The sequence below is a fragment of the Poecilia latipinna genome, unplaced genomic scaffold, assembly GCF_001443285.1.
Source record: "Poecilia latipinna isolate Pla-1442-1.1 unplaced genomic scaffold, P_latipinna-1.0 Scaffold299, whole genome shotgun sequence".
In the NCBI taxonomy this organism is placed as follows: Eukaryota; Metazoa; Chordata; class Actinopteri; order Cyprinodontiformes; family Poeciliidae; genus Poecilia; species Poecilia latipinna.
In genome coordinates, this window is record NW_015112915.1 from 222,595 (window position 1) to 245,752 (window position 23,158).

The window sequence follows — 23,158 nt, forward strand, 5'->3', positions numbered from 1 at the left end:
AATTTTTTATATATATATATATGTGTGTGTGTATTGTAAAAATTTAAATATGCTCAAAGTAATAAAAATGATCAAAGTGATAATGGATATTAAATGTCAAATAATGAAACTGCAATAAAAGAAATTGATTTTACCAGGAGTAATTCCGTAGCATGCTATCAAACTTAAAGTCAGACTTTATTCTCATGTCTATTGGTTTTGTGTCTCATTTGCTGGATGCACAATACAAAAAAATAAGGTAATATGTGTGCCTGAGAGAATGGATTCTGTAAGTTGCAAAACACTACTCAACTTTTCCAGAAACAGGCAGAACAACCTTTATTATGCCATTAGATATGGCAAGTTAAAAATATGGTGTCTTCAGGAAAAGTAGGCTACTTTCTCTATTGATCACAAAATAATTGTGTGCAAAACACTTGCGAATGATTATAAGAGTAATATATGATTTACAGTAATGAGCAGCTTTGAAAGAGTAGCTGGTATAGTGACCGTGTTTTTATCTTAACTCTAGCATGTCGAGAAACTAATCAGAAAACATCGCAGCTAAAATTAAAACAAGAACATATTAACAGCTGTCTCTGCTTTCATTTTGTATGAGTCTCATGATTTTAATGACTTTTTAATCCGTCCACCCAAACTCATTTACAACCTGTCATAGGTTTCCTTTACTTTCACTGCAATGTAATGTTTTTGCTTGTTTGTTTTGTACTTTTCTTTTTATCAATGCACTTTGAATTGCCCTGTAGCTGTAAATGTGATATACTAAATTGGTTCGCTTTGCCTTAAAATGCAGTATTCATAACCACATTGTAGATTTTGAACATTATGAGAAATCTCTTTGAAAACTTGGAAAATTGTTAGCTAGTAGGCACTGATTAAATACAAGATTGTTATTATTACTATTTTCCAGAATTAGTATATAGTAGAATAGTATCTCCAAGAGCTCAATGAGCTGCTGACAACATCATGTGATGAACCAGACCCTCCTTTTTTGCCAAACATCTACAAACATCGATTTTCTGCAGATTTTCATCTGGATTTAGCTGTGAACTTTGACTGGGGCATTCCAACAGATGCTTTGATCTAAATCGTAGTTCTGGCTGTATGCTTAGCATTATTGTCTCAATGGAAGGTGATCCTCCAGTCGTGTCTTTAATTCCCTATACCAGTTTTTCTTCTAGAACCTCCCAGTATTTAGTTCCATCCAATTTATCATGAAGTTTACTGGTGCTTGCTGAAGAAAACCATCCTCACAATAGTAAGTTGCAGTCTCATTTGCATAATGGTGCATAAAATTCAAGATAGAAAAATGTAAAAACACATGGAAATGAAAAGACTTGAAACAAGATAAGAAACTTGTATAAAAAAATTTAAATAGACAGAAATACATCTGTGTAAAAGGGAAAACAAAAATTTGTATCCCTTAACACATTAAATTTTTAAGCATATTTCATGTGTTTGAATATATAATTTGTTGGAAATAAGCTAAAAAATCTGGAAATTACATTATAAACATGAGGGAAAGTTCTTTTTTAAAGTAAGAGGTTCATTTTATGTGTATTGATTTATTTGAGCCATTTATTCATCACCAATTTTATTCATTTTATTTTATTCAGCAATTTTAACAGCCTGATGTGATGCAATATTGGCTGCTTATTTTTGCAGAAAGTATTTCCCACCTGAACAGAGGACAGTAGAAGAGGTTGCACTCTCCACAGCAGATCTTGCTTCTAACACAAATGGCCTCCTCAGGAAGTAAAGTGTGCTCAAGGCCCCATACAATCTTTGACCAGCCCTGGTGTTCAGAATGATGTGCAGTGTTAGTTTTGCAAGATGGCAAGGAAGTTCAGTTTTGCTCATATTTGACCAGCACTCTTTGGTCCACATATTGGGGCCTTTATACCTTGCAGCACACTCTAATCAGGTCTTCTTATAGATTTTCTTTTTGCTGGTTCTCTTTGGCAGATTTGGAGATTAGTTCGAATCTGACCTGTTTCAGATGATGGATGTTCACATGCCGAGTGAGAAGTTGCTTGAGATAATCCTTTACAATATATTCCTACTTTAGATGTTTCAGATGCTTCATTATTAATCTGCATTTTATTCACTAATGTTCCCTAACAAACCTCTGATACCTTCACAGAATAGTATGGAAACAGACTGATTAGGTGTCTGGAGTGACAGATTAAAAGTGTCTGAACACAAACACACTACATGCTACACTTTTACATTTTAATCAGTAAACGTAGATCATTTCCTGAACTGTTCAGTTATTTTGTATTGATTAATGACATAAAACCCAAGTGAAATACAATAAAGTTTGTGGTTGTAACGTGACAAAATTGTGGAAAAGTTCAAGGGATAAAACGCTTGTGTAAGGCACTGCATGGGCATGAAAGTGCTCTTTAAGTTCATACCGTTACATCTTTAGTGCATTCATGTACCACCTTATAATTTAATTTATAAGGAGAAATCTGCAAATCTAAACCTAATTCAAAGGTTGGTTGGTTGGATGCTGAAAGGTTAATCCCTGAGGGAGATCGTTTCATGTACCATTTCTAATTAGTTACAGAAGTTGGATGTTGGTCAGGAGTGCCTGCCACTGTGAAACCAGTCATCATAATCTTAACTTTGAACCCCCTCTGGCCCTCCCCCTCAAAAAACCTGGAAAATAAAAAGTATCATGAGGCTCGTGAGTCTTTAAGGGAATGAGTGTTGTAAAATATCATATTTTAACCGGAACAAATCAGTTGGAAATACGCCTAATGCATTTTGTGTCAAGTGATGCCAGATGCAGAAAATGTCCTGCATGTTTAACCTCACGATTCAAAGGGGGAGGGGGAGAGGGCTCTGTGATGACCCTGCTGCTGGTTTTGACGTAGGAGCCGCAGACCTGGTGAATGGTCAGCTGTGTCCGCTCCTGGCAGGCTTTATAAAAGCAGAGCGCACCGAGAGCGCTCAAGCAGCCCAGTCGGGTCACCTCAGCTTCTACTCTTCTTCTGCTGCTCTTTATTCTGCTTTTTCTTCTTGATTTCCAAAAAAGAAAAAAAATATATATATATATATATTTTTTTAAAATCAAAACCAACATGAATTCTCACTGCAACGGGAAAGTCGGGGAAACCGCGGTGGAGGAGTTCCACTGCAACAATGGCTTCAGCGACCTCATCATCGACACCAAGAAGTCCGCCGTGGTCCACCGCAAGCATGAGACGTCCCGCAAGGAGGCCGAGGACGAGTCCCGCTTACCCGCGCTGGAGGCCGCCTACACCAGCATCCTGCGGAACCTGGGAGAGGACACGGACCGGGATGGTCTGTTGCGCACGCCGCTGCGCGCCGCCAAGGCCATCCAGTTCCTCACCAAGGGCTACCATGAGACCATCGATGGTGAGTTTGACACCTGGGACCTCAGATAGGATAGGTGTTGGGTTTGTGTCGTTGCTATAAAGGGAACAATAGCATAAAAGATTGGAGACGGTAATTATCTACACTGAAAAAATAAAAATGAGTTCTAACTTTAAAAAAGTGTTAATTGGTCACAAGTAACTGAATGACATTTATCAAATTTATTTTTGTTATGTTTGCTTAATTTGACTTTCTATCTATCTATCTATCTATCTATCTATCTATCTATCTATCTATCTATCTATCTATCTATCTATCTATCTATCTATCTATAATTCAAATCTAAATGTTATGATAGAAATCATCCAAACCAATTTATCGCTATCTCCTTCTTCTGTTTCTTTATGACGTTTAATTTGGCTAAAAAGTGAACCTGCCATGTGAACTTGACCCCAACGATGTTGTAATCAAAGTTTTGATCGTTGAATGGATATTTAGTTTAACCAGTGAGGATCTATATTAGCAGGATGACCTGTAGTGCAAAAACCACAAAAAAATTTAAATCATGACTGAAATTATTTTATAAAAGTTTAGATTTCAATTTATCTTTTTTTTTTAACATTGAAACAAATTATTTATTTAGAGAATTATGTTATTGTCAGTTATGTTTGGCTTAATATATATTTATTTGATAAGTTTTTTAAAACATTTGTACTGGAAACAGGTGGAACTGTCGGTCCCAAAGCAATTTTTTTAAAAAGCTAATTGCAAATACGGGTTCCAGGCATATCAAGTGGATATGCCTGGAACCAATTATCTCCAATTAAGTGATAAATGGTGCAATTTAAACACCCATTTCTGGCCCAGCAACCAGTGGATATTGAATTGACTGGTGCATTTAGTACCTTACCAATTCAGACTAAGCAACAGCTACATTGTGCTCCAACACACAAGTTGGATGGAATGCAATACACAATAATGGATTCATGTAGATCAGAGATGAGGAGTTCCAGCAAAAAATTCACCCTTTTTGCAGCACGTTTTAAAAAAATACACACACACACACACCTATATGTATGTGTGTGTGTGTGTGTGTGTGTGTATATATATATATATATATATATGCATTTCTTAAGAATATTCTCTTTTTTTATTACCCTGCAGACATCCTGAACAACGCCATATTTGACGAGGACCACGATGAGATGGTGATTGTGAAGGACATAGATGTGTTTTCCCTGTGCGAACATCATTTGGTACCATTTTTTGGAAAGGTGACGCCTTCATTCGTGTTTCAAACACCCATCAGCGATCTGGTAGGTCCTCTGGTGACCTCTGCTCCTGTGCTCTCTCTCCAGGTTCACATTGGCTACATCCCAAACAAAAAAGTGGTAGGACTCAGCAAGCTGGCAAGGTAACACAGCTCCCATCATAACCGCCTGCTGCCACTGTATGCGCCTGCTGTTAGTGCTGGGTGACTGCATTCTTCTGTTATCTCAGTGCTTTGACCTGGAGGCTTAGAGTCTGAGCCCACTGGCCATCAGATAGTCTCTTCCTCTGGCAGAATGACAGGCACAAGTCTAGATGCTATCCGCTTCGAGCCATGAGAAAATCCTTTCAGACCTGTGGGAATCATAGTTATTATCACAGCTTCTTTTGTTTCCTCCTTCCCCCTGGGAAATCAGAAACCCGGGATAACTGCAAAAGAGCTTGCCCTCGAGTCGCTCTGAGAACTCTGTATGGTGAATGATTCACAGATAAAGAAGCTGTACAGTTCGGAGGCCCGCTGGCCAAAGGATCGATGCGAGTTTGTGTTTATCTGAAAGATTAATCATTATTACACCTGATCTGTAAGCAGCCTTCTCTGTTTTGTGTGCGTTTCTCTTTCTGTAGGATTGTGGAGATCTTCAGCCGCCGACTTCAGGGTAGGTAAAATACTGTGAAACTGCAATGTTCACTTCAAACAATGTTTGCAACATTTTCCCACAACAAAAGGGTCCTCTGTTTAAATCTTGCAGGAAGTTTGTATGTTTTCCCTGTGTGCTCCTTAGAAGTATTTTATGCAACTAGCCCCCTTAAATTGACTTTACACATGAGCCTGTGTTCAGAGTGTACACGCCTTGAGATAAACCCCACCCTATAATGAGTAAGAATGCATTCACACCAGTCTTGCTTAGTCCACTTTAACCCAAATCTAAGCCATTTGACAAGAAAGTTTGGTTTAATTGGGGTGGTGTGAATGTGCGATCGAACTCCGGTGCGCCTAAAAACCTCGGTCTCAGTTCGGTTGAAGCAAACTCTGTTATTGCGGTTCGGATGCGTATATGGATGAAAGCAGACAGGCGGTCACATCAAAAGCAGGAAGTGGACTATAGCACAGGGCATTCTGGGTAAATACAACCAAAACAAACACTACAGTATAGCACTACAATGAGAAATGGCTCACGGCCTTTACCAAAGACAAAAGAGAAATTCTACAACTGCTAATATCTGACCATTTTGGCTTAAAATTTATGAGGAAAGAAGTTGCGCTCAGTGTTTTCTTCTGAGGTCTTTGTGTTGTTTTGTTTAGTAGTTCTTGGTGCAGCGCCACCACAGGCGAGGAGGGGAACATGTTTCTCGACACAATGCAATGTGAAAGCAACCCACACCGACTGAAGATCTAACAAATGTTGCAATTTTGGTCCCCAATTGGACTGTCAAGTGTGAAAAACCCTAAACAGATTTTGAAAATGGATTAATAGATGTTTCCAACTGTAAAGCACATTGGAGGTTTCATCTTGATTTAGTATTTTTTCCTTAAAGCCGGTGAGGGAAGAATATTTTTTTGTTTAATCTGTGATAGCACAATCATAAAATACTTATCAAAAAATTAATGTTCTGACTCATTTTGTTTCTTTTTTAGTTCAAGAGCGTCTGACGAAGCAGATCGCTATGGGAATATGTGAAGCGCTGCAGCCGAAAGGTGTGGCTGTAGTTGTAGAAGCAGCGTAAGTTCACACATGGAATTTCCCCAAGAATAAAACAAATAATATTTTGTCAGGGGTAATAAAGCTGCCTGTATAAATTCGTCCTGCTTTTTGAAGTGGAAAATTCTGCGGCGTTCCCCTTTAACTGCACCACCCTCAGGCTTGAGGGATTCTCTTATTCTGCGGCTGTAAGTCCGACCGTTCACTCCCTCGGTCTGTGTGTGTTTGTGTTGCCAGTCACATGTGCATGGTGATGCGCGGTGTCCAGAAGATGAACAGCCGCACGGTGACGAGCACCATGCTGGGAGTTTACCTCGAGGACCCCAAGACCCGGGAGGAGTTCTTGGCTCTGGCGATGCGCGCCTAACGGACCTCAAGCCACTCTAAATTCCCCAGCCACTGCAGTGGATGGAAAGACATGGATTCACTGTGGGTTCTGCTTGTGACACCAGATGGGAAAGAGACATGAAGTTGCTGTATGACCTCCAGCCTGTTGAGTTAACCTCAAAACACTGAAGCCTGAGAGATTTACGTTGAAATCACTGTGAACCCAACAAGCATATTCTTAGTGCCTTTATTACTTATTATACAGTCTTGCACGGCAATATTGCTATGAAATATGTAACCTGAGTACTGTAACATGGCAACTTAAGATACGTAACAGTTAGTATTTGTCTTATTTTTTTTCTTCTTTCCGATGGGAATTTCATTGGTGCTTTTCCAAAGTGTTATTTACGTAATCCAAACTTATTTGTCATTTGTATACATTTTTAAAACCTTTGAATTTTAGTGACATTTTGCGATATGAATCAAATATCTAAAGATGAAAGAGTCCAGCCAATCGATGTAAATCTGTGATCAAAGATAATATTGTCATCTGAAATAAAGCTTTCTAAACATTAAGAATATTGTTGACAGTTTTTTGTCCTGTAATATATAAATATCACACCATACTTTTATAAATTGGCTTTTTAAAGATAGCACATGGCTTACCAAAGTGTTCAATATCAGAAATATAAAAGACACAAGAACAATAAATAATGTCAGTTACACATTGAATTAGAAGCTATTGAATTAAAAAAATTTTAACCTGGATTTGAGGTTTATATGTAAAATAGAAATTTTGAGCTCTATAATATGTTGTAATCTTATTCTCTCATCATAAAAATATCTGGAGTGTTCATTTGATGTTTTTTTCTTGCATGTTTAAAGGGGCAGTATTGTGTTTTCCAGGCACATAGTGCCATTTTATAGCACAATCTAGTCACCGTTACCTTATAAACATTATAAAAATAATGCATATATCAAACATGAGTTAAAAGAAACTTGATTTTGCAATTCGATTTCTTGAAATTGACCTCTGTTAAAGCTCCTTCTCTCTCTGACACTCCACCTTCACAATGTTTCTCCATAATTCTCTGTACGGACGTTCTTTGGAGCCTTTCACTGAGAAGTGGTTCATATTTCCATTAATTAAATCTATTGGATTCTTCATGTTCATCAAATAAGTAAAGCATTTCCTGCAAAAGCAGTTAACTGTGGTTTCAGATCCCTTCAAAAATTATTTATCCCAAAGGGAAATTAAATGCAACTTACATAAGTTCAGCATCCTTGAAGAGTCACCAGTAGAAGTCAATCACACAGTAAATCTGAACAGGCCTCTGGCTTAAGTGTGTTGTGAATAGCAGCCTTCTGACTGTCAAAACATGCTAGCAGCTCAATTTGCAGGCAGTAGAGGTTCTAGGAGACACCATCAGTTGTTGAAAAACTCTGCTAATCCACCTCATTTGCTTTTGCCACTCCTCTTTAAATCTCAGTTTGTTGGAAAGTTAAAAAGCAAGAACAACAAAAATCTTCCAGCAGTACAGCATCCAGAACCAAGGGCAATAATTGTCCAAACATTCGATCACTCAACCCGAAAAAAGGAACTAGGATCTCTCGGATTTCTTGGTAGAAAATGTAAAGCTAACTCATAGTAAAAGATATAACATGTCAGTAGAAACGAGGAAGATGTACTTGAAATCAAATTATATTTGTGGATGAACTTTACCCACCATTTCATTTTAGTTAGCAATTAATTGGGTTTTTACTGCAAATGAATCACAGCCTCCAGTGCAGTACATTATAGACCCTGTCTGAACAGGAGATTTGATCCTGCTTTAGTCTTTTCAATAAAACACAACCGTGCTCACGTATCCACAGGCCTGAGGCAGAACAAGCCCTTTAAATATCAAAGAGGGAGACCTGTGAACTACAACCTCCACACAGGGATTGGGGAGGGTCACTGCTGACAGTAAAGCAGACAGTTTCCAAATATGATTATATCAGAATAAACCAATTATTGCAACACAAAGAGGAAATAAGTCCATGCTGTGCGTAAGAGGCTAAAATTATAACCCGTTATAGCTGTAGGCGTATAAATCGTTTTGACAAATATCAAACTGGCAGCTTTATTTCACTCAAATTCAACACGGCAAATATTACATGCATACATTTTCAAAGAAGCAGATACACTTAGTTTTGGGACTAATGACAAAAACACCTCTGGAAGCGGTCACTTTACGGACAGATGATCTATTTGGAGACGACGCCGTCTGCTTGAGAATGGAACAGATCCAGTGGTGTGATACAATAGTCTAAAATAAAGAAAACGCCTCAGGACGTCTCTTTCACAGTCTATGTTTAACACTCGCGAAGATGCTCTCTGACCATGGCTACATCACACAGACGTCTGCCTGTAGTTCTTGGTGTCCAGAACCTTCTTTCCGCACATGGCACAGATTCCTGAAGAGACAAATGGACAAAAGAAGGAAGAAGGAAAAAAAGAATCAGGAGATGCACTTATATTCATAGCTTTGGAATATTTAAACATATTATCACATCACAGCCCCAAACTCCAACATGATTATTAGGATTTTATGTGATAGATCAACAGAAAGTGTTGCGTAAATCTGAACTGGAAGGGAAATTATTGTTTCAAGTAATAGTCTGAAGATGGAAAAAGTAAAGCAGATCTGCAAACATACCAACCATGGTTGTTCACATTTAATCTGACAACTGTTGCAAAAAATTTGACTTGCAGTTGTAACTGGAGCAAAATGTGACTCTAAAGGTACCAACTTAGGGGCCTGAATATAAATGCAGAAGACACCGCTTAGATTTTTCATTTTATTTGCCATCTATCCCTTTTCTTCCACTTAGCAATGATGCACTACTCTGTGTTAGCCCTGCAAAAACAAACCAAAGCATGTGGTTGACAAAATGGGAAGACGACGAATATTTTTGTAGCTTAGTGTACTTTCTGAACTTTATTGAGTTATAGAGCCATGAATAGTTTTGTAAATGTTTAATGTGATATAGCTGAAGCCTTTAGAGTGCTTCTGCTAAACTTTCGGTCATTTCCATTGCTTGGTATCTTTACTGCAAAGCAGGTAGAGTGGACATACTTGTTGAAGATGAAAGCTTCCAATTTAAGTTGGAGACAAAAAACATTTTAGCTTTTTCTGCAGTGAGAAGAAATAGCTGTGAAAAATTTTCTTGGAAAATCATGTTGCATCACAAATTAGGGACCAAAGTCATTGCCATGTTTTCATGAACCCTCTGGAAACGTGGCTTGTTAATGATATACTTAGACCTACTCTTTATTTGTATACATTGTTTGTTATATGGAGAAACCGCAGCTTTATTTTGAGAAACAACTGTTTGCATTTCCTCATTCAGTTCAAATACTCTACAGAGATGGCAGCAGCAAACACACCTCATTCAAACAGACCAATCAGAGCAGCCCTGGATTCAGTCTGAGCATACTTTGTTTACTTACAATGTAGGATTCGACCCTTTAACAACATAACCTACAGCTGTCGCAATCGTGGTATTGTAGCCACTTCTGAGTCAGACATGTGAGAAACATTACCTGAACTACCTGGCTGTAGTGTAATCTCAGAATTTAAGCCTCACTTTCTATTTTAAATTAAAGAAATAAGTGAAAAAAGAATTATCTATTTTGGGTAAGATGTAAACTACTCTCTGCACTACTCTTTGAAAAAAAAGTAATTAAATAAAGTCTCTAATCAGAGCAAAATAAAGTTGTGTGTGTAAATTTCTGCCCAAATTGACACAAAACTGAGCTTTTCCTTCCTTTAAACTAAACAGAAAACTTACAAAAAGAGAAAATAATATTTGGGCAACTATCTCATTCAAACAATACAAAATGCCAAACTTCAGAGTTATACTGTGGCTATTACTCTTTAGCCAGCTTAAACATGACACTCATTTGAATTAGGGCTTAATGAATTAGAAATGATACCTTACCTTTCTTGTAAGCGCAGCCCTGGCAGTAGTGAGACCCAGGTTGATGAACCGAGCTCTTGCAGATCCTGCAGACAGCAAACCCCGTCTTGCTGTAAGGGTCAAACCTGAGAAAAACAATTAATTAATTACAAAGGCAGTAACGCTTGGAAGTTTAGGAGCTGTTCATTTTAATATTTCTTTCATGAGAATACCAACCTTGCTTTTTTAGATGTCAGCATTTTGTTTTCATTCAACTTGCGCCCTCCACTTTCTAAGTAAAAATGTAAGCGAGAGAAACCCATTGAGTGAGACAATATAAATGATAGCCAACCTGGATAAGTCAGAGCAAACAGAGCAGATGACCATCAAAAGCTAAAAATTTTAAACACAAAACTCACAACTATAGTGCTTCATCTATCCTCCTCTCAACTCTAACCAACTTCACAGTACGAAAAGCAGTCCATCAGCATGATGCTGTCACCACCATGCTTATTAATCGGAATCTACCTACTTTAAGGTAGTTAATATATAAAGCTTTTACCACTGACACTTGTTTAATGAGTGAGTCTAATGGGAATATAACATGTAAGCTTACTCTATTTTGTTGAAACACATCCTATAAATTAAGCATAGACTTCGTCCTCCCGTATCAAACATGTTTTTCTTTTGAAACCATCACCTGTTGTATTCCGAGCTCCATCCTTCCAAGTGTCCGGAGTGATAACTCTGCCAAGCTTCTTCTCACCTGAAACAACCGAAGTTTATATTTACTGCAAGGAAAATGTGTAAAACCGAATGTTAACTTCACGTAACCGTCATCAGCGTTCGGAGAGGCTTCGTTGACACAAACAACTTCCATTAGCTTCAAACTTATATAACAAGATTAAAGAGAGAAATGTCAAACGTACATTTTTCACAAACCATGTTTCCGATGTGTTTATTTAGGGTGCAAAGAGAAGAAAAACAACGTATAGCTTTAGCTTCCTTTGCTGGCGTAAACTTCCGGTGAAGTGTGACCTTTCAAATAACAAAATTTCATTGGTTTACTATGGTGACGTCAACCAAAGAGCCAACTAGAATGCTGATGATTGGTTAGATCAAGCACGTTACGTATGAACAGAGGAACAAATTTGACATTTGGAATCGTACGTCAATATTGCCGCCATATTGAGAGTGGTATTTAGTTTTAGAAACGGGAATCCAACATGAAGCTGCGTTTGACAGTTTTGATCAAATATGTACCAGATATTTTCTAATTGATATGCCCAGTAATCAGGCTATTTAGAAATAATCTGACTGTGTTTATATCTGTGTTTTAGTCTGGTGTAAAGTCATTCCTTGAATTCAAACTTTTGAGAAGTCATAGTATACTTTTACTTTGAAAGTCAAGCGGAAATCAACGTCTCTCCATGTTTACGGAAGCGTGGTAGACATCCATTCATGGCTTCACCCCACTGTCCTCATCCGATGTTCCGCTAATTTTATAAGCTTTTTAATTTGATTTATTTTAATTGTGTCGCCGTTCGTTCGTAGTCAGCTGAAGCCGCCATCATGTGGGACCACGAAATCAGAGCCATGGCGTCCACTCACGCCATCATCGCTGCCTCAGTGTTCATGGCCACCATTCTCCCTGCTGTTCTTGTCCCAGGCTTTTCGGTGTACGGAACTCACCTGCTGTGGCTCTATTCGGTGTCAGCTGCGGTGGCCGCGGTCAGTGTCTCCGTCTTCTGGCTGCTCGGCATCTCACCGCCCACTAAGAAGCACACACTGGGATACAAGGTAACCCAGAGTATGTGTGGGTCAAATGTTCAATTTAAATGTGTATATTAAAAATGACTTGCAAATGTAATTTTTTAAAGCACTTTTGTTTAATTTACAATGCAAACATCAATGTGTTAATTTTATACAAAGGGTCACATATTTGTTGAGAAAATCTGAAAACATTGGTATGAATTTGCGAGCAGCTCTTAAACTATAATAAAGTTCAAGAGATATGCAGACTTTTGCAATGCTTGCCATATGACAAAAAAGCTGCTTAGTTTTTTTTTCAGTGTATTTTTTTATCTGTTCTTTTTTCCTTTCTTTCCTCAGCTGTCCAGGTTGTTTCGTTCATGTCTTTACTTCTTCCTGTCTTGCCTGTTCTTCCACACGGTCGTCATCCTCTACGGAGCGCCACTGATTGAGTGAGTAACTGCTGTTGGAAATGGGGAACACAAACCAATGCACCATGAAGAAATTGATGCAGTTATTTCCAAATGTTTTTGTTATATTCCATTGTTACACCTTGTGCGTTAACTGCCACACTGTGCATCTGATTGGCTTCGTTTTTCCAGATCTGCTTTGGAGACATTTTCACTCGCTGTGCTGCTGACCTCACTGACCACACTGAGATGTCTCTGTGTTCTCGGCCCCAACATCCAGGCCTGGATACGAGTGTTCAGTCGACATGGGTGGGCTCTCAAACCTGTTTTTTCCTCCTCCTGGACTCTCTTTATTAAACCAATAACACTATTTTTCATCTGCTCTGTGTCCCTCTTCAGAGCTATGTCTGTTTGGGACACTTGTTTACAGATTACAGTGGCCTTCACCCTGATTGGAGCTTGGCTGGGAGCATTCCCAATACCGCTGGACTGGGACAGACCGTGGCAGGTCAGGAGCTTACACAGAAAAAAACAAATTTCATACAAACTGTGTATGATTTACATTCTTTCTGGTAACTTTTCATATTTTATTAATGTTTACCTTCAGTACAAATTGATCCATCCTATTCTCCAAGGTGCTCACACTTTTTATAACCAAGATAAAATACTTCAGATCCATGTGATGCAGAAAAATATTTAGAAAAAGAGTGAACAAGCACAAACCTTTTTGGGAGAGTTATCATTAGAAATCCTATTGTCTTAAAAAGGAGTTGACTTAACATTTTAAATGTGTGATTTGAATTGGGATGGCTTAGTCAAAGTATGCACTTAAATCCAATTTTGACTTTCCAGAATTAAAAAGCTGATGTTGACAAACATTTTTTATCCAGTATGATTGAACTTGAGCTATTTTTCTTCCACTTGTACTACTTTGTGTTGGTCCATTTCATAAAATCTTTGTGATTTAAATGTATCTCCTTTTATGTAATCTTTAAGCAGGTAAGTTTATTTAGAACAAATTCTCTGTTCAAGCTGTTCAGAAGACATTAAAACATCATACAACAGAATATCATACAGCAGAAGACAGAAAAATATTATAAAACATAGAAAAACAATAATAAAATGTGACAATACTTAAGGGGTGTGGATACTTTAGTACAACTCTGTAAATAATATTGTTCTGGATACAGAAAATAATATTTATCAGTAGCAGAGAAATATGTGGTATAATTATATAACTTAAGTAGTGTTTAGTTAATGAAATAACATGTAGAAGGTTCTCACTGGTCAGTGTTCACATTTCTAATATGTTGTTTTAAAAACACCACATTTTTATACTTTAACCCTTGTTTTTACCATGTCTACTATCATGGTTTCTTTTTAATATGTTTTTATTTTTATTTTAATACAAAGGAATCAACTAAACTGTACCTGTTATAAGCACAAAAGGGAAAAAATAACTTCACAGTTAAAATAACGAGATGCACTCTCGTTTCGGCATGCATCTCAGAGCAACATCAGGGTGTTTTTAGCGCTTTATATGATTGTCAAGTTTCCTGCCTTCCTTTTTTCCAGGTTTGGCCTGTTTCCTGCAGTCTGGGCGCTATGATCGGCTACCTGACTGGACTTGTTGTTGCTCCTGCGTGGATCCACTACCATCGCAAACAGCTCACATACAAATGCAAGTGATTGTGGATATCTGCCTGGGTTGATGCGAATGTGTCTGGCGTTTGTTCACTTTCTACCGGTTATTTATTGGCAGCCTGCTAATGATTTTGTAACAACACATTATTTTGTACATATGCAAGGTGAGCCTGAGGATTTTTGACATGAATAAAGAATTACTCGACTAATGCTGTGCACTGACTTATTTTTGATTTGACCATTTTGTTGCTCAGAATTAAAGTTATTATATTTTATTACCTAATCATGTACAATCACTCATGTTGTTTTCATTGTAAATATACAATTTTTGATTGTATATTTACTAATATCTACAGCCATATCTTGAAAAATAGCAGTATATAATCAGGGTGTCTGTGAATTCTTAAAAAGCCTTAATCTTACAAATCTAAAATTAAAGACCTTAAAATGTCTAATAAAAAAAAAAAATTGAGCTGGCCTCAAATATATTAATCACTGGTTTTTAATCTCGTATATTCTATGTAATTTCTTTTCTTGCGGTACTTTTCTGTCAGGCAACGGTTTGAGTTGTTTGAAGCTAAGCTAACTAGCTGCTAGCTTTCCGTTACTAGCTAGCTAACTCGTTTTATTGCATCTAGTATGGGTAAGTACAAATGTTGGATGAACAAATTTTGTTTTCGTGGAGGAAAATGCCTTAAATTCCCTCCATAATGATCTTAAACAGGTCTTTAAAAAGTATTACGTTTGCGTTGGTGAAACCTTCAGAAATAAAAATAAATACAAAAATACACTTCAGTAGTAAAGTTCAAAAATTCTAACTCATAGATCCACTACATTCAGTGTTTTAATCAGTTAATTTTGATGTTTGATGATGGCTTGTAAATGATTACATGCATAGCACCATTTAAAATGTTTTACTGGAGAAACGTCGCCCTAATTAAAAGTGTCAGACTATGTCCTCTGCATGTGGTTGGAGCTCCTTTTGCATGAATTACCGCATCAGTGTAGTGTTGCATGGAGCTATAACACCTTCCACAAGAAGGGAAAGCCAAAAAACAAACAAACTAAAAACCTGTTCCCAGAGTGCTGTGTCCAAGCATTCTGGAAAATTAGTATTTCAATTATAACAACTTGAAAGTGGTGATTTTACCTTTTCACATTTTCACCTTGGTATAACTTCACAGAAGTTAGTTATTTTTTTTTGTTTTGCCGGACCTAAAATACTATTTAAACAGAATAAATGAGGATGTGCCTGATACCTTCATAATCTGGAAACAACAGTGTTTAATGTCGCCACAAAAACTGGGTCCGACTGCAGGTGGTGCTGTTGGATCACCTCTTGGATGCTCATTCACAGTGCTGGCCTTATTTATTATTGGCACCTCTAGTAAATTTGGAGAATTTTAAGAAAGCTGGCCTTTAATTTTAAGGCCAGCTTTAGTCGAGAAACAATTATCTTTTTAATCTCGGGTGGCTCAATATCTGGTGTGTCATTCTAAGACTGTACATCCTAAAAGATGCAAATAACACGCAAGTAGACAGTCGGAGGTGGATGGATAGAGTACCCAAAGATTTAACTCAAGTAAGAGTAGCACTACTTCAGCATATTTTTACTCAAGTAACAGTAAAAAGTAGCCATTCAAGAAATTCCTCAAGTAAGAAGAATAAAAAGCATTTAGCAATAAGGGTTAGGGTTAAACATCAATCATTTAAAATGGAAAAATTTCATCATCAGACGAACCAAAATATAAAGTTATGTGAAAATGTTGGTATTTTAGAGACCAAAATGAAAACAATTCATATAAATAAAATTACAAAATAACAAAATCAGGCAACAAAACAATTTTTCCAAATTAATTACATTCAATATTAAACTCATGAAACTTTAACAAAAACTGCAGGTGTGTTGGTTAAAACAAGTTTATTCTTCATTTAGGGAAATTACTAGAGTATCCATGAATTGTACTCAAGTAAGAGTTGTAATACTTCATAATAAGATTACTCAAGTAAAAGTAAAAAAATAAGGCATAGTAAAAATACTAATAAAAATAAATTTTTCCAAAAAGTTGCTCAAGCAAATGTAATTGAGTAAATGTAACTAGTTACTACACAACTCAGCTGATTATGCAACTGTAATGATATGTCAATACCTATACTTACATTGTTATTTACGATAAGACTTGTTACACTTAATGTGGTCAGCACTGCATGAGAACAACTGTTGTATGTTAACTTTCCTTGAAGCAACCTCTCCCCCCACCCAGCGCTCTTAAAACCCAGCGATGCTGCGCCGCACCTGAAGCTGATGGCTGATGAATAGGCTTCCTGTTTAAATATCCATGAATCTCCGTCAAACTCCATCTCAGCATTTCCCCGACTCACATTCTCATTCCACCTTTCCCCGTCCCCGGGGCTGTGCCGCATTGATTCACTTTCATTTTGGGGTGGGGGGGTATTAATTTTCCTCCTTTCCAACTCTTACTCTCCCTCACAGCCGTCAGCCAGGAAAGGGATTAAATTTTCTGTGCCTCAGTCTCGGGTTGGAAAGTAAATGCAGGACATAAGAGGGGACATAAGTGATTTTATCTAAAGAAGGGGGAAAATAAAGCGCATTATTGTTGCAATCCATTATCCAGTTTTTATTGAGATTGTTGGGTAATGTCAGTGCAGAGCGAAGGGGGAGCTCTCTATTTACCCTCTGCTTGAACACTTATAAGATTGGAAAACTAACCCACAGGAAAAAAGGCATATGTTAATAAGCCTACATATGCTTGCAACACCAATCAACACCTTCAGTCTCTTCCTTATGTGTTGTGAAATTCATGCTGCTAATTCCATTTTTTTCTGGTCTTTCTTCGTATTTTCCACCTCTGCTCTGGTACGTCATCACCTCTGCAGAGGAAAAGTGTGACTTTTGTTGATACTGAGCTGGTTTCTCTGTGACCTGAGCCAGATCTCACCCTGATCCTCACCTCCAGCAGAGCTGCTGCATGAATGTATATTTTTAGGGGGAGCAAAGATGAGTCACAGTCTTCACACCAGACGATATCTGTCAGCCTCTTGCATGTAATCGTTGTTCTTTGTTTTCAGAAAACCGGCTGCGGTTGCTTTTGTTTGTGCGCTCAGCTCAACTCCTGCTTGTTTAGTCTTCCAGAGCTGCTCAAACACACATAGAGAAGAAAAAAAGCTGCTGCTTCACAAATTGCTCTCCTCTTTCAATCTCAGAACTTTATTTATTCATTATTTGTTCTCAGGCTGTGCCATTGTGGCGAGGGCTTTGTGATGGGAGGCGATTTGTCACTCCCTTCCCTTTTCCTCTGCTTTTTCTGCAAGGCAGTTGGTGCATTCATTTTATCTGCAGAGGAGAGAATCAGAACTAACATCTGTCGCAGATTCTGTTTATAAACCAGCTGCTATATTCAGTCTATTTCCAAAAATATTCACTTGTCTGCCTTCACACACACACAGGAACTCGAGGGTTTTCTGAAGTATGTGTTTAGAATAACATACCCAAATCTAACTTGTTTTTTCTCAGCAATGACAAACTCTATTTGTGTAAGTATAACAGCAGCTGCTATAGTTTAAGAGAAAAACAGGATGGAACATAGAATAGTTTTGATTTTTTTTTTGTCCATTATACGGTACATAAGCCTTTTAGAAATATCATAAATAAAAAACGCTCCATACTTTTGGAAACCACATATCCACCTGTGGACATTACCTGTGTAAAGACTGATGCATTTGAAGTAAACTGAAGAAAATTAAAATGGAGGATTTAGTGAAGAAATACTTGCTGTTTTGCCTTTGGCTCAGTTTAGCACCAGCTACAAAATTGCTTATGTTTTTCCTACAAAACATACTAAACTTATTTTCACAACTTATTTTGTGGAAATGTTCACATTTATTTTTTATCCAGTTCTAATAAAACAATAAGATATTGCTTTTTTTGATTCCAATTGAAGTGTTTTGTTTTTGGAAATCCAACGTCAAAAAGTAAAAAAATTGCAACAAATTTAGGCACATTTTACAGAATTTTTTTTTTCCAGCCAACAAACTACATACTCTAATTTCTTTTGGCAGTAGCACTTTATTTGAAGGTGTGTGCATAAGACTGACATGACACTGTCATAAACATGACATTATACCTGTCATGAACATGAAGAAGTCTTTATTAATGTTTATGACAGTTGTCATGAAGTGTCATTCGGTAAATAATGATACTTTTTATGCAAAGTTGCTCTAAAAGTTGCATTAAAAGTCCATTAAAAGTGCCAACTTTGCATGATTTTGTAAATTATGATAATTTAAGATCCTTGCTAAGGGCTGTGGCTTGTATAGGAAGGTATAGTACCAACTATTGTTTCACATGAGCAAACTGGATTTGTTAAGGGGAGGCAACTATTTTTTAATATCCGTACACTCCTGAACATTATTTACTCTAAAACCACCACTGAAATACCTGAAGTCGTGATTTTGTTCGACGCTGAGAAAGCGTTCGACAGAGTTGAATGGGATTATTTATTTGCAGTTTTAAGGAAATTTGGACTGGGTGATGCATTCATTTCTTGGATACGTCTCTTCTATATTTCTCCTCATGTGTCTCCTCCAATGGTATTCAATCCAGTTTTTTCAGACTTTTCCGTGGCACTAGACAGGGATGCCTGTTATCCCCTCTATTGTTTGCTCTGGCCATAGAGCCTCTCTATTTTTTTTTATTATTTTTTTTTGCTCTATTTTTCTGAAATGAGTTTTCAGACAGATCTGTCCCCGGCTGGGGAAGTTTGCGGTGAAAAGGAGACCGTTGAGTCTAAAAGCTCAACCTCTGCGCTGACAAAAGCAGCATTGTATTTGGAGAAAATTACAATTGATCACCTAAAAAAAAAAAATGTAAAAAAAAAATTTTCCCTCCTTTTTTTTATGCCTTAAGAAAATAAAAAAAATGGGAAAAAAATCCTGACACAAAGGATCATAATTCATGCGTGAAAAGGTTAATAATAACAATATTAGTTGCTGACAACACAAAGGAATTTATAATCTGTTTGAAAATCTCCAAGCATTTGACAGATTTCATGTTTAATGTTCAGTCTTGGCTTTCTTAGGAGTCACATTCAGCTGCAGCGGGCGGCTAGTTACAACAAAAATATTAAGGTCCAAATGGTCGGCACAGGAACAAACTGCCAGCTCTCGCAGCTGAGGAAGGTCAAAGCAATGAAAGAGTTTTTCTCAGTATAGCTCAGGGAAATAGAGTAAATCTAAGACACAGTAAAAGAGTTGGATTTATCTTTATCCGGAGATCAGAAACCTGACACTAAATAAAAAATGACTGCTTCCTGGCTGCTTGATTTAAAATGTTTTTTTGCCAACTAGAAAGGACAATCAATACAGATTCAAGATCAAAAGCATTTGCGAGCTAAACTAACATACTCCATTTAGATGCTTCTGAGGTTTGTATTTCTAAGCAGCTTATTAAGCTGCACTGCAAAAACACAAAATCCTACCAAGTACTTTAGATCCAAATATCTTAGTACACATGAGTTAATACAAAACTAACCTACAAGTGAATATTCAACAAGAAATAGAAGCTTGCTTTAAGTCAATAATCCTTTAATATTGATGAAAAGGTACTCGTTATACTGCCAGATTAATTAACTAAAATAATCTGACAGTGTAACTAGTACTTTTTTAAAATCAATATTAGGGAATTGTTGTCTTAAAATAAGTTCCTATATCTTGCTAAGAAGTTACTTGTAATTTAGTTTTGACTTATTTCAAAAGATATTTGCACTGGAAACCAGACCAAAAATATTTGGTAGATTTTGTGTTTTCTATATACATAACATTAAGCCAACAAATGGATATGGATTATAATGTCAGATTAATTCACTTATAACATGAAAAATCATCTTGGTACAAGTGAAATGATCTTCCAGTGTAACAAATACATTTTTATCTATATTTAGGAGTTATTGACTTAAAACAAGCTCCTTTCTTGTGCAATAGAAAAAAAAAATACTTGGTAAGATTTTGTTTTTGAACCTTCACTTTCCTTGATAGCTAAAATATTCTGTTTCCATACTTTTTTCTTGGTTCAAATATGACATTTTGTTAACATATTAAAGGCCCAGCAGCCTTACATGACTCATGATAAAAACATCTCACGGATGCGACACTGAAAAGGGCTTCAGTTTCAATTTTCTCATGATAACTTGCACCCATCCTCCCTTTGACAGCCTTCTTCTCACCCCAGCCCTCCACTTTTCCTCACATCCCACCTGCTTCCTGGAATTTTACCCTCTTTTACCCCAGTTTTCCTGTGATCACACACCTCACCGCGTGCTCCGACTAACAGCCGGAGTGCCGCGTTGCAGACGTGTTGCAAGAGCAATGACGCAAAGGCTTGTTGCAACAGAAGGATTTTTCCATTAAAAAAAGAAAACATATTTGTTAATGAAAAAAGAAAATTCAAAGCTTCTAATTTTTTTGGCACACATTGTGGCAACTCAAGCTGTTTCAAACTCTTTAATCATTGCTCGTTGTAGAAATGTTCACGTCTGGGTGAACAATTATTTTTATCCATCCATTTTCAGACCTAATGATCAACACAGACCTGCCTTTCACTGCAAAAACACAAAATCTTACTATTTTTTGTAGTTTCTAGTCCAAATATCTTAGAACACTTGAAATAAATTCAAACTAACTTACAAGTAACTTTTCAGCAAAATATAGGAGCTTGTTTTAAAATAATTCCTTAATATTGATGAAAAAGTATTAGTTCCACTCGCAGATTATTTCACTTATAACAAGACATTTTCCAATGTTGTAAGTGAAAAAATCTGCTTGTGGAACTAGCACTTTTTCATCAATATTAAGGAATTATTGACTTAAACTAATACTAATTGCTCAAAAGTTACTTGTAAGATAGTTTTGACTTATTCCAAGTGTACTAAGATATTTGGACTAGAAAGTAGATTAAACTTTGCAAGATTTTTTGTTTTTACAGTGTTGTTGAATAAAAAGTTCTCTTGTCGTTCTTGTTTTGAATAATGCAGCATGCCTTAGTCACCTGGTGACACCATAATGTAGAGTTGTCTATAATCTCTGTAATCTTATTATGTATTGTAATCTGTGATAGCAGAAACATGTGGATGTTGAATTAGAAGGGACCCAGGTTGGAGCCTTGGGGAATCCCAAGTAGGGTCTTTGTTTTTTTCTTCTGCTGCCACCTTCATGTGAATGTTGTGTTCATTTTCAGGTAAAATTTTGGATTCATCTGACTAAATAAAATTACAACCGCCTGTTTGGTTAAAGTCCAGTGACTCTTCTTGCTACTCTTACATAAAAAAAAAAAAATTGTAGTAATAGTTCTGCAGTCATCAAACTCACCCATCTGAGCTGTGAAACTCTTTCGCTCCTCCGGAGTCAACATGAGTTGCAATAATTCCAGTACAAGTTATTGCTAAAACTGTTTTCCTCTCTTACATGTTCAGTTAGTGTGAGATTATGTCACTGCAATAAAATATGCATTTATTTTTTGTCTTTCTGCACATCTTTATCAAGGGTCCTAACAGGACAGTTGGATCAAACTGGCATTCACTGCTACAATATGTCACATATTTGCTAAATTCTCACTTGTTTGCTTCTGTCTGGTCTTTATAAATGAAACAATTGCTTAGAGGAAGAATAGAAATGATTCCGTCCAGATGGGCTCACAGAGTTAGCTGTGTTTGGCATTGTATTGCTTCTGAACAAGCCTTAAAAACCTTTTTTCTTTCCTTTGAAAGGCCTAAAAAATAGATGAAAGGAACTCCAGCAGCAGAGCATTATAAAATCCTCCACCATCACAGCACAGTTGATATAAAAGGCACTAAAACACATGAAGATATTCCAGTTTACTGCAGCCAGCGGACAATAACAGGGTCTTGAACCTGTTAAGAATCTCTCCATCACACTGGAGAAAGAAATCTCATATACACTTGAGTCAGGAAGGAGCTTTATTGAAAAAAAAAAAAAATCCAGATTAGTGATGTTTCACTCTGCTTTTATCGTTTTCATGCTCACTGGTATGATAAATGAACACAGAAACATCACTCTAAACCTTCCTTCCTGTTTCCACGAGGTTTACAAGATAGCAAGGCGAACCTTTAAGACCTCGCTCAATTTCCACATGCATGGCTCGTCAGTTGCATGCTGTAAATGTTTTATCTCATGCCAGAGGCACTCAGCTGGAGTGGACCGGTCTCTTGAAATCAAAATCTGAGGCTTGTTTTACGGAACCCGTATGCGACTTCTGCTGCGCAACATAATGCATCATTACAGGCGGCATCTGCCCACAGAAAAAGGTAAACTGTTGTCGTAAAGGGAGCCTGGAGTCCTCAGTCGCGCACTGAGTCATCATCATTACCCAGGCTGTTGACACAACGCAGATTGGGTCTGTGGAGTCATGCTATGGATGGATTAATATTTGATCCGACCATCTGGGCCTGTCGATATAAATGCAGATTTCTCAGTCCGGGCTAAATGTGTCCAGCGTTCAGCCGGGCAGCTTGGTGAGCTTCTGCAGACTGCACCCTTTCACACTTCTGTTCCTGGCAGACAGGAAGATGAAGCCATGATGATCTGCTGCTCAACATGTTGGACGTTCTGAGCTTCCGATTCTCCAGAATGTTTGTAACGCATGTCTGTCTAAAGTTACAGCTACAGGCTTAATCTGAACGCGATGCGTTTTATCCTATTAACTTCTGTATACAAGCTCTTCACTGCAAAAACAAA

At 37.3% G+C, this 23,158-nt stretch overlaps 3 protein-coding genes across 3 annotated transcripts; 2 read left to right on the forward strand and 1 right to left on the reverse strand.

The window, feature by feature from the left end:
- The first annotated feature begins 1,594 nt into the window (after positions 1-1,594).
- Positions 1,595-7,217, forward strand: gch2 (GTP cyclohydrolase 2). Its single transcript, XM_015034461.1, has 6 exons — positions 1,595-3,387; positions 4,510-4,619; positions 4,704-4,759; positions 5,239-5,270; positions 6,251-6,335; positions 6,552-7,217. Exons 1-6 carry the CDS (start codon positions 3,090-3,092, stop codon positions 6,679-6,681), a joined length of 711 nt encoding a protein of 236 aa, XP_014889947.1. The 5' UTR covers positions 1,595-3,089; the 3' UTR covers positions 6,682-7,217.
- A 1,521-nt stretch (positions 7,218-8,738) lies between these two features.
- On the reverse strand, positions 8,739-11,633 carry cript (cysteine-rich PDZ-binding protein). Its single transcript, XM_015034464.1, has 5 exons — positions 11,513-11,633; positions 11,284-11,349; positions 10,821-10,875; positions 10,626-10,729; positions 8,739-9,098 (listed from the first exon to the last, which is right to left on the reverse strand). Exons 1-5 carry the CDS (start codon positions 11,526-11,528, stop codon positions 9,034-9,036), a joined length of 306 nt encoding a protein of 101 aa, XP_014889950.1. The 5' UTR covers positions 11,529-11,633; the 3' UTR covers positions 8,739-9,033.
- Positions 11,634-11,983: 350 nt separating this feature from the next.
- pigf (phosphatidylinositol glycan anchor biosynthesis, class F) lies at positions 11,984-14,598 on the forward strand. The gene is made up of 5 exons (XM_015034463.1): positions 11,984-12,383; positions 12,696-12,787; positions 12,938-13,054; positions 13,145-13,253; positions 14,321-14,598. The coding sequence occupies exons 1-5, from the start codon at positions 12,156-12,158 to the stop codon at positions 14,432-14,434; spliced, it is 660 nt and encodes a 219-aa protein (XP_014889949.1). The 5' UTR covers positions 11,984-12,155; the 3' UTR covers positions 14,435-14,598.
- The last annotated feature ends 8,560 nt before the right edge of the window (positions 14,599-23,158 follow it).